The sequence below is a fragment of the Anabrus simplex genome, chromosome 1, assembly GCF_040414725.1.
Source record: "Anabrus simplex isolate iqAnaSimp1 chromosome 1, ASM4041472v1, whole genome shotgun sequence".
NCBI lineage: Eukaryota > Metazoa > Arthropoda > Insecta > Orthoptera > Tettigoniidae > Anabrus > Anabrus simplex.
Genome location: NC_090265.1, coordinates 550539620 through 550557340, shown reverse-complemented (window position 1 = coordinate 550557340; position 17721 = coordinate 550539620). Strand labels below are relative to the sequence as shown.

The 17721-nt window shown below is 39.0% G+C and overlaps 1 protein-coding gene across 2 annotated transcripts in view; it reads left to right on the top strand.

Annotated features, from left to right (window-relative positions):
- Positions 1-17721, top strand: part of LOC136857128 (integrator complex subunit 15) — a 123480-nt gene that overhangs the window by 63072 nt on the left and 42687 nt on the right. For both annotated transcript variants that reach the window (XM_067135537.2, XM_067135538.2), the window contains exons 3-4: positions 2893-3108; positions 3195-3363. In XM_067135537.2, the coding sequence (XP_066991638.1) occupies positions 2893-3108; positions 3195-3363 (385 nt within the window). The remainder of the gene's footprint in view (positions 1-2892; positions 3109-3194; positions 3364-17721) is intronic.

Sequence of the window (17721 nt, the reverse complement as noted above, 5' to 3'; positions counted from 1 at the left end):
ATTATAAACAACTAACTGCAATTATTAGTAATGATTACAATCAATGAATACTCTCTCCCCAATTGCTGGTCATCTGTGATTGGGAGATTCATTCATTCATTTATGTTAGAAGTAAAGCCAGTATAAAAAAAGGATGGGTGTTGAAGAAGTTGATAAATTTTATTGGTTGAATCGCAGTCATGTTGACTTGTTTACAGTGATGATGTGAAAAGGGACTTCTCTAGGTTGTTATATATTATGTACTGACTCCAACATTCTGTTTCTGAATTGCTTGTATGTATTTTATTTTTTTCTGTATTTGAAGTTTTGTATTATTCTAAGATTTGATTTCTTTGTTGAGATAATTGTTAACATTTCACCAGCATGCTATTTGAGATGGACTGCACTTGTGCAGGTTTTAGGTTTCCAAGATGACATAAATTATATAACTGTTGAGAACTCATTATAAGTTAAGTGAAAGAGTGACATGATCAATCTGAAAGAAAAAAAGATGCTTAAGATAGAGCATATTCTGAGTTCTCTTTTTGAATTATGGTGTTGAATTTACTCTAGCTATGTATTAATGAATGTCTCTTATGAGGGAAGTACCCTGGCTCGAACGGTTAAAACTGACAGAAAGTGGGCTTAAAGTATACAGTTGTACCTATGTCAATAGCTATCAAGGCCATTCATCTGTAAAAGTACGTGTTCGGTCGCCAGCGCCATCTGACGATCAGCGCACAGGCTGCGCTGCATTGGAGCTGTACGCGCAATGCCTGTTAGTCAGTTGCAGTTTGTCGTAGTATAGTGCACACACAAACGTCCGACGTGAGTAGGTGGAAGCCAATCCCTATGAATGTTGTGAAGTTGCTGTGCGAAAGGTACGTAGATGCTACACACTGGATAGTGAAGATGTAAGTGGAGTGGAGGATGGGCCATTTGCATGCATGTTATATGATATCATAACACAGAAATACAATGGATCTGTAACAGAACTACATACCGACACATTGGAGAGTAATGGTGACTGTGAGGCAGACGGTGTAGAAGAAACAGCACATGAGTATGAGGGTTCCAACCATACCGACAATTCAGCAATGGAAGGAACTACATGTGACAGTGATTTCGCTCCTTCACCCCAAAAACATGTACGAACAAGTGTGATAAGGAGTATTGATGATCGAACATTGGATAACATGTATGAGGATTATTAAAATTGCGGTTACAATTCTTATCAGAAACTAATAGCTGGATTAGGTCGAAATCAAACTGCAAGGTAATTTTAGATTATGTGACGCGCCAAAGGCAAGACCCAGGTCTGTTCAAGGGCAACAAAACATTAAAATTGAAGGCTTTAAAAGAGTCTGTAAAAGCACAATTTGACAGAGCTAGAGATAATGGATCAGTGGTCCACTATTGGAACATTCAAGCGTGGGCTCTGGAGACCGCTAGAACAGTTTCTGTGGACAATTTTAAAGCGTCGTTGCATTTTTTCAGGGCCTTCAAAGACGAATATATTTCGTCCAGACATATCACTATGTTCATGGCTCGCAAAGAGATTGAAGAAGAGCATGTTATTATACAAACAGCAGAAACATTTGTGGCAGACGTGAACTGTTTATTCAAGACGGGAATATAATGAAGGAATGCGTGTGGAATAGTGATCAGAGCCAATTTTTTTTAATGAACTAATGTCTTCTGGAACACTTTCAAACAGAGGGGAAAAAATCATCAGTTGGTCTGGTACAGTCTGTGCATAGTTCTACGCATAGTTACACAATTGATGTGACTGTGTCCATGAATGGCAAATTAGTGAACAAGCTTTAAATTTGTCTGCAGGAAAAAGATGGAAGGTTTGGTCCGTAGGTTGCAAAGAAACTGACAGCAATATGTGCACGGAACATCCATGTTAAAGTGAGTAAAAGTGGAAAAATGACTAAAGCACATATGAAGAGCTTCTTTAATTCGGTCCTCGCTGAACATGTTTGTGAGAGAGGTCTATTACTTTGCGATTCCTGGTCAGGACACAAAGACTACAGCGTCATTGAAGAATGTTTTCCAAATAAAGATATTACATTAAAGATATTGCCACCAAAGACAACCAAATACTGTCAACCTCTGGATGTATATTTTTTTTAGGCAATACAAGCTCTATGTCAGACGTCTTGTTGATTTTGTACGTTTGCAAGTAGATACCACGTAGGCCACGTTACATGATTGATACTTCATCATCTGTCTTCACTCCGTCATCTACAACCAATTATCTGCACTAAGATACAGACCTATGTTAACATACATATGCCAAAGATCAGGTTATGATGTGCATGTTCCTGTTGCTTCGTTTGATAATGTGATCACCATGGCATTTGAGTTTGGACTATTGCAATGTGGGAACATTGTAAATAATGTAGTATGTCTACATGTTGCCCTCGTTAAGTTGTGTATACTGTTCCATTCCGCTGTGTTTTAATTTCATTGAAACTCCACATTTACACTTCTACATCAAATAAAGGACAACACAGTATCTACTGGTGTGGGAAAGATGACTATGTCAACATGGTACTGCACGTGTTAAGAGTTCTTGTTGCAAGCACGTGTTCAACCTTTTGCCAGATGATACTGCACCACATCTGTTTCTTGTTACTATAATGGTCCGAAGTGCCTGTTGCACGGTAGTTTCTGCTGAGAATTGTGTTTATGCAATCTTTGTACGCCATAACTTCCAAACATTGATTGTACACTAATGCGGGGTTTTACAGATAAGTGCCCTTGATGGGTAGTAGTATGTTAAGCGTACTTCCAGTCGGTTTTAGCCATTTGAGCTGGGGTACTTCCCTTGTTAGAAGGACAGTTACTTATTTCTGTTTATTCCAGTCGACTTTTGTTACTATTTCTAATTTTTTTTTTTTGCAGAGACTTACTTACATACATGAACTCCAATTGTTAGAAGTGCTGTGTGATTACTTTGCATACACTGGTGGAGGGAATGATGCTATTCGGAACATAGTGTTCATGGCTCTCTTTCCTCCTGGACATGTTTCACGATCTCGTCTTCTTGCAAAGCTTGTGTCCATGGCAATATCAACGAAAAATACTCCAGTTCTTACCGCTACGGGAATCTGGATGCAGGTATGTATGTACGTATGTATGTATCTGTAATATATATTTGTATCTGGATGAAATATAATATTAAAACAACATTTAATTATTTTCAGCAATTAGGTTGCACATCCCAAGTGTGTTTGGATCTAGCTCAGGGGCTTGTGAAAGATTACTTTGTGTTAGTTCCTAAAGCTGTGAGTGGATTGCAAGATCTTCCACAATTAGCACCACAGTTTACTGCAAATATCCTGACAGCTGTGGCTGAAATGTTTGGCTGTGATGGTATGTAGATAGAGAACATATTTAGGCCTACTTAAATGTAATTTTTTTCCTTCATGTTAACAGCTATTCCAATATTACAGGGCAGTTTGTGTAACGTGAAAAAGTTAATAATGTGACCATCCTTGCGATTTTGACTTGAATAGTCTGGTTTCTTACAGCTTTGCAGCTGGTAGTACTAAACTGATTTCGCATCATCTTTCCTCTGTCCAGCTGGGCTTTGGTCACAGGGGTCCCGGGTTCGATTCCGGCTGGACCGGGAATTTTAACCATCATTGGTTAATTTTGCTGGAACGGAGACTATGTGTTTGTGTCGTCTTCGTCATCATTTCATTCTCATCACGACGTGCAGGTCGCCTACGGGAGTCAAACCAGAAGACCTGCACCTGGCAAACCGAACATGTCCTCGGACACTCTCGTCAATAAAAGCCATATTTCATTTCATTTATCTTCCCTCTCACTCTCTCCTTACTCCATTGTTCTCCACCTGGTGTGCTGATGGACAATATGGCTGCCAGAATAACTAATACCGTATTTTCTTGCGAAATTAACACACTTTTTTTAACAAAAAATACAGGCGAAAACTACGGATGCGTAAATTATTCAAGGAATTCAGATATTTAAAAATTATTTACAATTCATTTACATTTAAAAGATACGTCAAATAAAATATAAACACAATTGATTCAACTCATTTGCGGTTATCGTCATTTGACGTAAAATTCCGGCGTGATGAGCTGACAGTATGACCTGAAGTGAAATAAACTTGAACGAATAAAAGTACAATTCATGCAAGTACATAATAATGACATACCGGCAAAAAAAAAAAAAAAAACCCTGTCTAACACGAAAAGGGCTGGGCTTCGAAGGAGGGACCCTTTTAAATTTCACCAAACTGTTCGTATCCAATCATGTAGGAGTGACGTGTGTATCCACCTTTTTCTTGGATGCGAATGCGGAAATTTTACTTTAGGCATTGTTTTTCGTTTTAGAACAACGTAAGGTGGAAGCTTTCTGCCATCAGCTGTTACAGCAAGCATTGCAGTACATCATTATTTTTCGCTTCCATTAATGCGTACGATAACACTCGATGTCCCTTTCTTATCAATTGTCCGACTTTGTGGCATGTGGAAACTGATAGGCGCCTGACCTGCGGTTCCTATTTGGGAAGTCAAATATTCTGTACTTTACGCTTTTCAATCACAAAGTGATGAAAATCAATTACTTTTTGGTTAAAATCATTTGGCATTTGTTGGCAGAATAGTGTTCTTCGTCGAAGAGAAACTTCATCTCTCCTCATAAAATTAATCACCCAGTCGCTGCTAACCTTTAAATACAAGACACTGATTCCATGTGCAGCAGCTATTTCTTGTCCTATAAAATACAGCATTTCATGAGAAATGGCATATCCAGCATTGCGTAACGAAATCATGTATGTTAGCAGACACTTCTGTACTTTCGGAAACTTGCCACTTTGAAATGCTTTGCAAAACTTGTTGGTCGCTTGAAGTGCGCTTCTCTGTTACCGTGGTAGTGCAAGTTGCATTTGGACACTGAATACTTGCGGCCCGCTACCCTATGCCCGTATATTTCGGCGTAACTGATCACTGCGAGTTTATATGATGCAGTATTACTCGAATTCTTCCTCACTGTGGATTAACAAACAATTTTGAGATCACAGAAAACGCACGTCCCATACCCGAAACACTCATAAAATAGGTTTGTACCAGTCTGGTGCGCCTCATGGTTACTGTTAGTGATAGATTAAATTCTTGTTGACCGGAAAGCACAGTTAGTGACAAGTTTAGGTTAGAATTTGGTTAGGAGCAACCTGTGGCTCGCACAGGGACTATCACCACTTGTTGACAGTCCTGACAGTGCTTCGTGCCATAGGACACCTGAGTAAAGAGTGGAGGCTGGATGTGATGACATTTTTGTTACTGGCCAACTGTTCTGACTCAATGGTTTGAGATTTATTTTTTCCATTGAGTGTGAACTATCATGGCTGGCCCCGTGGTGTAGGGGTAGCGTGCCTGCCTCTCGCCCGGAGGTCCCAGGTTCGATTCCCGGCCAGGTCAGGGATTTTTCTCTTGACCTGAAGGCTGGTTCGAGGTCCACTCAGCCTACGTGGGTAGAATTGAGGAGCTATCTGACGGTGGGATGGCGGTTCCGGTCTCGAAAACCCAGAATAACGGCCAAGAAGATGCGTCGTGCTGACCACACGACCCCTCGTAATCTGCAGGCCTTCGGGCTGAGCAGCGGTCGCTGGGCAGGCCAAGGCCCTTTCAAGGGTGTTAAGTCCCGTGGGTTTTTTTTTTTTTTGTGAACCATCATGATGGTGGTGACTTTTGTTTTAAGGGGAAGTGCGGACTGTCCTGGCAAAATCAATTATTTCACCAAAACTGGTTGCATTTCCAACTCAAATGTCCTAGCAGCCACCAAAAGATTGTCTTCAACGACAATTGAAACATTCTTAAAAATTACGACGTCATAGTTCCGAGTAAGCTGAAAAAAGATAATGACTCAAAATAAACTTTTAATATATTAGGTCGTGTTCAGTACATACAGTACAGTATGTGCCAAAGAGATGTTAAGTACAGAACAAATATGACCAACCAGACACTAGTGGGATATGAACTGACAACCAACAACCTTCCTATGTCACGTCAGATGCTCTTATCAGTTGAGCTGTGGTGGCCTAGATCATATTTGTTCTGTTGGAAAGGATCTAAGCTACTGGTCCAGCACTACTGTTGTAACCACTCCTACCACTACTGTTGCTATTAATTTCTTTCACACATCATCATCATCATCATCATCATCCTAAACCATCTCCAGTTTCCCGGGTGTGGTATATGAGCCTCCTCCATCTCATCCTGTCCTTGTACCATTCTTCCTCCACCAACTTGTCCTAATCATGACCTCTCAGCAGTACATCGCTCTTAACTAAATCTATCCATTCCTTCGTGGCCTTCCCACGGGTCGTCTTCCTTCTACCTTTCTGTCAAATTCCTTCCTTGCAGTTCTGTTTATTGGCATCCTCTTCATGTGACCAAACCACTTCAGTCTTGATATCTGAATCTTATTGAGGAGAGAATCATCTATTCCTACTTCTTCTCTAATTTTCTCATTCCTAATCTTGTCTTTCCTGGTTTTCTGGATCATAGTGCGTAGGAATTTCATTTCAGCTGCCTGAAGTTTGGAATTATCTCTATTGGTCAGTGTTGTGGTTTCGAGATTGTACGTAAGAATTGGTGTATAATAGGACTTGTACAATGTCATTTTTGTTTTCATGGGTATTTGCTCATCCCACAGCAGGTGTCTTACCTGGTGGTAAAATTGTGTTGCCTTATTGATTCGATTGTTCACCTCATGTTTTGCTAGGTTGTCATTTGATATAACGCTACCCAAGTATTTGAAAACTGGCATGCTGTCCAGTTGAGCTTCATTTAACATGACTATTGGTTCTGCTCCTTCCCCATACACTTTCATCACCACCGTCTTGGTCTTGCTGATGTTTAAACCATATTTCTTAAACTCCTCATTCCAGCTTTGTATTCTCTCTCCCAAATCCTCTTCTGAGTCACTCCAGATCGCAACATCATCTGCAAATGTGAAGGCTTTGATATCTCCATGTTCTTTCCTTTTAATTGATTTCATTACTACATCCATTACAATAACAAATAGAAGTGGTGACAATGAGCTGCCCTGCTGCACTCCTCTCTTTGTTTCAAACCAGTCCGACAAACCACATCCTACTTGAACACAGCTTCTGTTCCCACTATACAACATTTTCACTTTGTCTATGAGGCTGTCTCGCACTTGAAGTTCTTTCATGCATTGCCAAATTCTTTTCCTTGGTACATTATCGTATGCTTTCTCAATGTCCAAAAATATTAGAAATAAAGGCTTGTTCTTCTCCCAGTATTTTTCCATTAGCATCCTAATTGCAAATATAAGGTCTGTAGTTGACCTTCCTGGTCTGAAACCATACTGCTCTTCTTCCAAAATTGGTTCAACAATATCTCTGATTCTGGTCTCTGTTATTTTTTCCAATATTTTCAGGACATGAGACAGTAGTGTGATACCACAGTAATTAGTTCATTTTCGTCGGCTTCCTTTCTTGAACAGAGGTACAATGATGCCCGTCTTCCAGTCCTCAGGAATAGTATTTTCCTCCCATATCTTGTTGAGCATTCTGTAGAGCCATTGGATTCCTGGAATTCCCGCTGCTTTCAGCATATCTGCACTTAGTTCATCTATGCCTACTGCCTTTCCTTTCTTCATGCTCTTGAGCACATTTTCAACCTCAAGCCATGTAATTGGTGGTTCAGTTGTGGTTCCTCGACTTGGCTCTCCTCTATCCGTTGTTATGTTTTCTGTATCTCCATTCAGCAGCTTTTCGAAATAGATCTTGAGTTCTTGTTTAATTTCTCCCTCTTCTTCTGCCAGAGTTCCATCATCACATTCTATTGCTTTTATGGTCTCTTGATCCCTTCACTTGTTTTTCACTACTCTGTATAGCAATTTCATATTTCCTCTACTGTCCTCTTCCAGTTTGTCTGCAAACTCATTCCATTTCTTCTCTTTTTCTTCCCTTACAATGTTCTTTTCAGCAAGTTTCTTGTTCCTGTATACTCCTTGAAGTCTTTGTATTTCTTGTTCTTTTCGTTCTTGTCCCTGTTTTTGTTTTTCGTTGTCCAGTGCCTTCTTTATTTGGTTTCTTTCTTTCACCGCTGTTTTCACTCTATCATTCCACCATGGTGTCTCCTTTTTTTTTTTGGATAGAACTTGTAACTCCACATAGGTTTTTGGCTTCTCCCACAAAGGTGTCTTTGAAGGCCTTCCATTCTTCATTAACGCTGGTTACTTCACACTTCGGCAAACTCTGTTGAATCCTTAGTTTGTATTCTTCCTTTATTTGGACTTCTTGCAACTTCCAAGTTTTAACACAATAGACTTTAAATTAGTTGAGACCGGGCGAGTTGGCCGTGCGTGTAGAGGCGCGCGGCTGTGAGCTTGCATCTGGGAGATAGTAGGTTCGAATCCCACTATCGGCAGCCCTGAAAATGGTTTTCCGTGGTTTCCCATTTTCACACCAGGCAAATGCTGGGGCTGTACCTTAATTAAGGCCATGGCCGCTTCCTTCCAACTCCTAGGCCTTTCCTATCCCATCGTCGCCATAAGACCTATCTGTGTCGGTGCGACGTAAAGCCCCTAGCAAAAAAAAAAAAAAAAAAAATTAGTTGAGTGCCATCCGGAGAGCATGCCTCTTATCTTTATTATTCACAATGCGTGGAGTGATAAACTCACATACCTGGCAATATACAGGAAATGGTGGATCAGGACAAATGTAGATTGTGGTCGCATTTCCACAATTGAGGATTGTACTTGGACATAGAATCTTCTATTATTATTATTATTATTATTATTATTATTATTATTATTATTATTATTATTATTATTATTATTGTTGTTGTTGTTGTTGTTGTTGTTGTTGTAGTTATTATTATTATTATTATTATTATTATTATTATTATTATTATTATTATTATTATTATTATTATTATTATTATTATTAAAAGAAAGCTGAAATCATTACTATCCTTTACACTACAATGAATTTGCATTGCCGTACTTTAATTTAATACTATAAAAAATATACCCTGTGAGATTTGTTGTTACATACACAGAAACGTGATCTAAATTTATGGAAAAGCTATTGGAATTTTACATGAATTAACTGTGATATCGTTGCTGACAAAATTTATCATCATGTTATTTATGCATAACATGTCTGCAGCCACCGCTGTTGAACTTGGTACTCCTGAAAAAAAGTCCGGTTGAAGTTGGAATATAGCAACCCATTCAGTTACTCTTTTGTCTAGTCCAGTTGCTCTCATTTTTGCCAGTAGTCTCCCTTGATCCACCCTATCAAATGCTTTAGAGAGGTCAGTTGCGATATGGTCCATTTGACCTCCTGAATCCAAGATATCTGCTATATCTTGCTGGAATCCTACAAGTTGAGCTACAGCACAGATTTATTCGAAAGGAGTGGCTTCTGCTACATATACATCAACTGGGAATATCAGAGACCATCTGTTTAGACTCTACAGTCGGGAACAAAATTATTTTTAAAAGGTTCAAAAAGACGGGACCTCGTATGCTCTTGATCGCGGTGCATGGCTCAAAGAGAATGAAGCAAGGCTGATGCGACTGATGAGAGATAGCAGTGAAGATGACATCACTTAGAATGCTGACACGCCGGTAGCTAGGCAGGGAAGTTGGTGGCGTAAGGCGATAATTCAAATGAAAGCAGTGATCAGATTTTCTGTGTTGTAGGCCTACTGCTGAACTGACAGGGACAAATGACTGGCCATTAAGTTCTTTTGTATCAATATTTGATTATATGATAACACGATACCCTTATCCATTTCTTCTATGGGATCGAGTATGAAGTGAGACGAATCTTCGTAGTAAGTTTTTATGGCTGTATGCCCTTCCTGATGTCAACCTCACCAGAGGAATTCATGAGATGTAACGAATGACATGATATGAGTAACTAAAACCGACTTTTATATGTACTGTAGGCCTAAAAGTCGTGTTCACCATTTTTTGTCTTTTTACGTTTAGAAATACTGCCTTCCGACGAAAATAGGCAGTATAACTTAAATACATTCTAAGTTTGTTAAATAATAGTATAGAATGTTTACACATACAATTTATAGCTCTTTATAACCTAGAAGTCATGTGTTCGCTGTACAAAATTTTGAGGTTATTGCATATTGTACCCCCTTTATTATTTTTGGCTGTAAAAGTGGGGAGAAAAGGGGTCTAATACGCGAGTAAATAGGTAATTGTATCACAATAAATAATTAAATATTACCTGAATTAAAGCCACTTATTTATTACTAAAACAAAGCCGAGCATTCTGCCAAATTACATTGGCCTTCATCAGGGCATGGAGGGTCTGCTTCTGACAGTGATCATAGAAATTTCGCAAAGAATGTGGAAGTCAGACCATACTATCCACGGTCCTCCCACTAACTGGACTCAGGTATCGTCGCGCTGTGCTGTGGTGGTTGGGAGGGAAGGTACTGATTCACCGCCTTCTATGGACAGTTTTTGGAGTGTGTCGCACTGTGCCATGGTGGTGTTATGCCTGTATTGATGGAGTACAAGTCTCCATGTATTTGATAACTTGAAGTCGTCTTCGCTGTTGAAGTTATTTGGGCACAGCTCTATCTTTATGGCTTCCTTCACAAATCGAGCATAGAAGTCTTTTACAGGCTCAGTGACCTGCCACAAAAGGAAGGAATACTTTTTTTTCTTTTTTCTGTAGTCCTGGCTTGTACTCTCCTGGTTAGGCTCCTTCATGTTCACAGCTCCTAATGTCTCCTAATGTATTACCGTTTTTCTTCATAGATGTTGTCAGTTCTCTATATGCACTCGAGCAGTTATCACTGTCAGTAATGTTATTCATCCCAGTAAATAACATACGAAGGAGAGCTGCCTTTTGGCAGGGGTGGTGGTGTGAGGACTTTTGAAGGTACCTTCAGAATGTGAAGGTTTCTTGTACATTGCATGGCTTAGTGTACCAGCGTTCTTCTTGTACACTAGCACATCAAGAAAAGGTCATTTATTTCCCTTCATTTTCTATTTCCATTGTGAACTTGATCTTCCTATTAATGGAATTTAGATGCTCCAAAAATTCATTTAATGTTTCTCTTCCATGTGGCCAGACCAAAAATGTCATCTATATCACGATAGAAGCACTTAGATTTCAGTGGCGCTGTAGTTAATGCAGCTAACTCAAAGTGTTCCATAAAAATGTTTGCAGGCATTGGTGACAGAGATGACTCCATTGCTGCTCCTTCTGTCTGTTCGTAATAATCCCCTTTGTAGTAGAAGTAAGTAGATACTAAACAAACTGCTGCCAGATTGGTCAAGTCCTCAGACAGGTATTGTCTGATGTAAGCAAGCATTTTTTCTACTGGTATATTAGTAAAAAGTGATGTAACATCATAGCTTACCGGGCTGTCTCCTTCATCCACCCATAGCTCACATAACTTCTGCAAGAAGTGTTTCAAATCTTCAACGTGATGTTCTGTCTTCCCTGTTTCTGGCTGTAACAGTGATGAAATACAGTGGGCTAACTCAAGGGTTGCAGAACCATGGCACTCACGATTGGTCTTAGTGGCACGTCATCTTTTGTATTTTTGGGAGGCCATAAATGACTGGAGATACTGGGTCTGAATTTAGTAAGGTCTTCTGGAAGTCTTGAGTATATTAACCCCTTAACTGGGGAATAGTTTCATAACGTCAACCAACCAGTGGGTAATTATTCAGCGCAATGTGAACTTTTGAAATGGGTACAGTAGTGTGCGGCGGATGTAAATACTCAACAGAAATATATATTTTACTTGATTTATTTAAATTATTGGTGATATAGTAGAAATTCAATAGCATTATTTTATTACCGTTTTTCTTGTAAACTCGTCAATATATACATATATACACAGTATGTTCATAAAAAGTGAATATAAAAAGTGTTCATTTCATTATTATGATGACATTTTTCACGTTTTCAGATATGCATCAATAGGTTTTACATATTTTCTGGTTCATAGGTTATTCAGAAATTGCGCACAGTGTGGTAAATACGGAAGCACGGGCAAGCGCAAAGTGCCACATCACATTCCTCACAGTAGTAGACGGTTTCCCATCGCCTCTGGTTTGACAGGCACACAACACAACGTTTTCTTGAGTGATTCCTACTTCCGGTCGGCGGGTTCTCAGATATGAAGTGATGTGCGGTTAGTCTTTGAACTGGATCTCCAGAAGTTCTCCCTGGACGTTTTGGTTTCACTGTCGAATCACAATACTTTTCTGTCAGTTTTGATACCAGATTGAGACGAAAACTCAGTTGAGAATCAGTCCCACCTTTCTTTTGGAAGGGAACAAAAGAACTGAAAATAGCAATGTCCAATAAGTGCTGGAACATTTTCATGTAGTACTTCTTTAGTCTCCTCCGTGCCAGAGAGTAACTGGTGATGCACTGTTCAGACAAATCGACTCCTCCCATTCCTTTGTTGTACTCTGTACTCAGAGTAGGCTTGAACTTATTATTTCCTCTCTTATCCCGTACAAGTTGAACACCGTTATCATGGACGGTACTGATCATATGAACATCTTTCTTGTCTGCCCACTTCATTATGTTTGTTCTTGTACCAGACTGTAAACTCTCCCTTTTGGAACTTTTGAGTCTTCAGATCTTTGGGTACATGCTTCCTGTTTACACGTAAAGTGCTTGCGGTGTCAGTTTTCTTTTCAACCAACAATTCAAACAGTCGTGGAGAACAATAGTAATTGTCCCTGTATACCATATACCCTTTGCCTAGTAGGTCGCCCATTAGTGACAGCACGACTTGGGAAGGCTTGTCAAGAGTCTTTAGTTCAATACCGTCAACTTCAGCTTGAACCTTTGTAGATTTACCATTGTACACTAGAATGTTCCAGACGAACCCAGAATCAGATTCGCACAAGTAGAAGGACTCCATCCCAAACCGTGCTCTTTTCTTCGGAATAAACCTTTTCCAGCCAAGGCGACCTTTCCACAACAACAGACTCTCGTCATTGGCAATGTCACGTTCAGGGGTGTAGGCTGTTTGAAATCGCTCAACAGTATATTTAAACACAGACCGAATTTTGTAAAGCTTTGGATTAGGCTCACTTTCTGGATCAAAACTTGCATTGTCGCTGAAGTGCAGGAATTTCACTAACAAATGAAATCGTGTAAAAACGGAGTATAAACCAGTTTGTTTTTACTGAAAAACATCCCCATTGTTGGCTTCTGAACTATGCCTTGTAGTAAAAATAGGCCTAAAACAGTTTTATTTTTGAGCTATTAGTAGGTTCCCACTTTTTGTCACGACTTCTATTCTTCATTTTTCCAGCTTGAGTTTTTTGTCTTCAATTGATTGTGTGGCATATACATTTGTTTGATCAGCAATTAGAGTACATAGTTCGTCAGTTAAAAAAATTCAAAAATGTTTAGCGGATCACATTCCAGTACTACGTGTATACCTGCATCTCCAGTGAAAGGAAATCTAGACCTAGGCTTACTTGGAATGTCAGTCCAGACAGTGTCACTTTCCACCACTTCTTCTTCTTCAGGATCGTCGTTTTCTGTGTCACTTTGCCCATCAGTGGACGCGTCACTGTCAGTGTCAGTATCTTGTAATAAATGTTCCACTATTTCATTGTCACCGATATAATTCAACGTCTTTCCTAACCAAGCCATGTTCACATCACACACAATAGTTTACCACCATACACAGACGAATTTATAAAAGTTATCAGAACATGGATAATGGAGTTCGCAGAACAGCTGTATTGTAACAACAAGAACAACGACAACTACTTGCAAATTTAGTAATTTCAATGTATATGTACACATAAATATACTTTATGAACAATTTGGCGTGGACTGCACGAGGTAACACGAGACACTTGTCGGACTGCCGCTTAGGTGTGAACTACCCGACTGACGTGAGACCAGATAAGAATGAATAGGACAGCAATAATCACATCTAATATGAATGGAATTAGTTTCAAATTATGATAGTAGATGGCAGAAGTGATTAAGAATAGCCAGACGCTTATAGGCAGCTAACCCAATGTAAGAACACATTTAGAATTACAAGAACGCCTAAAGACATCAAACCCAATACTCATGCGACAGCTATTCATGCCTTTAGGTGTCAAACCCAGTTAAGGGGTTAATTTTTTAGTGGGATTCCTTACTTTCTTATAAGTTTCTTCTTCTAGTAGGTTGTTCCTTTTTTGTTTTGTAATCAGTTGTATTCATGTTGACTTCTTGTTAGCACCAGGGTGAAAGAACACATCAGGTCAGTCAAAGATGTTACTCTTTCATCCTCCACAGAAAATGCTATCAGCCAGAGTGCTATAGCAGAACATTTCTACAATACAGACCATAGAATCTTCTTTGACCAGGCAATGGTCATCGAGCCTGTAAAAGACTTCTAAGCTCGACTTGTCAGGGAATCCATAGAGATAGAGCTGCGCCCAAATAACTTCAACGGGGAAGGCGGCTTCAAGTTATCAAATACATGGAGACCTGTACTCCATCAATACAGGCATAACACCACCATGGCACAGTGTGACACACTCCAGAAACTGCCGATAGAGGGCAGTGAATCAGTAACTTCACTCCTAACCAGCACAGCACGATGATACCCGAGTCCTTTTAGTGGGGGGGGCATGGATAATATGGTCGTGACTTCCATGTTCTTTGAGTAATTTCTATGATTACTGTCAGAAGCAGACCTTCCATGCTCTGATGAAGGCCAGTGTAATTTGGCAGAAAGCTCGGCTTTGTTTTAGTAATAAATAAGTGGCTCTAATCCAGATAATCATATTTAATTATTTATTTCATATTCTGAGTTGTTTAATTTTGAATGAACTATGAAAGCTAGAAAATGTGGTCCAGCCAGTGCTTGATAATAACATTTTTCAAACATCTTACCTTTTGTGTCATTAATTCCAGATTTCTATAACACTTGTAATTCCTCCAAGTCATACTTTGGATTTTTTTACACTTTCACTGGTTGTCCAGTGGTACAGTCACTTCTTTGGGTTACAGCAAGAGCTGGTGCTATTGGTTTTAACACATTGTCTTCAGCATTTCGTTTTATTTGAAGGTCACTAACCTTTCTCTTAATGGAATTTTGAATCTTGTCTCTATTTTCTTCAGAAATCTTCACAAGCGGTAGCCATTTTTTAATGTAAGATTGAAGGCAGTCAGACAACATATTCCATCAAACTTCCTGAAGCAGGATTAATGATTGTTCTCCTTCACTCCTAAATTTTGCATTGGCAAAATTATTATTGTGGTAGTATTTCACAATTTCTGCTACATGTTCCTTTATGTTAGACCCTAGGAGAGAAGATTCAAGATATGAGCAGAGCAGCCATATGTAATTAAACCGATATATTCCCTTTCTTTCAGAGCACTCCTCAATTTTTCCATATTGCTTACATTGTCTCTACTTTAATTTGCTCTCACAACTTTTTACTGAATTTATTGCAAGTTCAATTAAGTAGTTGTGTGTGTGGTGATTCCCAGATGTATGAACTTTGTTGAACAGATGTACATCCTTGTTTTCACTAGTCACTGTAACCCACACAATGGGCTTATTATGCATATTTGACCATCCATCTAAGCTCATACAAACTGTATTTTCAAATAAATCCTTGAAACACATCTCTCTGTAAATTTGATAAATTTCTTAAAGAAGGGGTTCAGCTACTGCAGCAGATGATGTTGCCTGGTTGCAACATACTTACGAGTCTTCTGAATTCTGAATGATTAATGGAGCAGAAGGAACTGTTGGTAGCATAACCGAATTTTGCAACCCATTTATCTAGATCTTTTTGATTTTTCATTAGTTCGGACAACTAATCTCACTTGCTTAATTTTTAGAGAGGGTCCCTCATTAGATAACTGGTTCATAACTAATGATCTCTTGTTTTGATACTGAAGGTGAAACTACTGGATCTGTCTCTGAAATTCAATCTTCATTGCCAGATTTTACAGTATCAACTTTTTTTCTTGATTATCTTGTGCTGTTACATTTCTGAATATGTAACTTCATTCTAGCAACTAATCCCTGCATTTATTTCTAAACCATATGATTTGCATTTAGCTTTCATGCCCTTTCTACTTGAAGTGGGAAGTTTTTAAAATCTCTGCCTACTGGATCCAGTTTATGTCATGGATTACTCATTTTAAGTTAATTGCAACAGACTCAAGTTTGTTCTTTAATACGTATCTCATCTCCTCTTGATTTTCTAAGGGTAGTTTACCAATAGCCATTTCTGTCTGCTAAAGTAGTGATTAAATTGTATTTAGAGAGGTTGTGCCAGTTACGTTTAGGTGCACTGTTCAGTATTTCAAGATCATCTTTGATATATACAGAAAACCAACTTACACTATCAATACTATAAAGCAAAATTCTTTACACCCAGGCGAGCATAAAAAGGCAGCCTCTAATAGTATGATTGAGAGAGCACGGAAATTCCACTATCTAAGAAAAATCTCATAAAAAGAAATCAGGACCATTCATGAAATAGCCTTGAGTAATGGATTTTCCAGTAATAGGAATTTTATAAATAGATTAATCAACATGTATAAAAATAAACATAAGGCCACACTCTAATTAAAGAATCCAATGCAAAAGAGAAATTCCCACTCTTCATGTTCAGCAATAGCAAAATATATTGAGTCACTAATGCCCTTAAAAACAGAATATCAAAATAGCCTTTAGAACTAGCAACACTAGTACGGGAGTAATCTTCAATTCGCACATGGTAAATAATAATAACAAGAACACTAGAGTCCCGTTAATCCGAACCCCGTTAATCCGAAAGTCCGGTTAATCCGAACTGAAATATTAAATTTTAAAAAAAGTTATACTTATTGAAATCAAAGAACATATTATAGAATGAAGATTTACTTGCATTTTATTAGTCATAATTTACTAGAATATCTTAATGTAAACATAATTACACATCATAATCCATCAATCACTGGTGGTTTATCTTTAAAAAGTCTGTTAGTTTCTTTTGCCGTAGTGATTAGAACCTACTCGAAGATGCAGTGTTAAACCAGCGTCTCATAAACATCACATCAATGGGCGTAGCAGCGGAATGTTGCTCGACGTAGCGTACGGAAAGTTCTAAGGCTGCCGCGGCATCTGAATGTGACGCTAGTTGTTCATTGTGGTCTTCTTCGTCGTCACTCTGTTCCTCATCAACTCCAGATTCTGTCTCCACCATAGCTACAATTTCTTGGTCTGTTTTTAACTTATGGCAGCTTCCATCCACTCGCTAATGTCATTTTCATAGCCGTTTTCTCCTCTACGGGTCTGTACTGTACTGTACTGTATTGTAGAAACTAGTTTCCTCAGACGGTTGAGGCGCTGGCCTTTTGACCCCAACTTGGCGGGTTCGATCTTGGCTCAGTCCGGTGGTATTTGAAGGTGCTCAAATACGCCAGCCTTGTGTAAGTAGATTTACTGGCACGTAAAAGAACTCCTGGGGGAGAAAATCCCGGCATCTCGCCGTCTCCTGAAACCGTAAAAGTAGTTAGCGGGACGTAAAAAGAATAACATTATTATTAGAAAATATTTTCCGGTTAATCCGAAAATTTCGTAATCCGAACAGACTCCGGTCCCAATTAGTTCGGATTAACGAGACTCTACTGTATACTAAATCTAGGATTTCAAACTCGAATGCCAGGTCTGTGAATCAACATAAATTTAGGAGAGACAGGTAGAA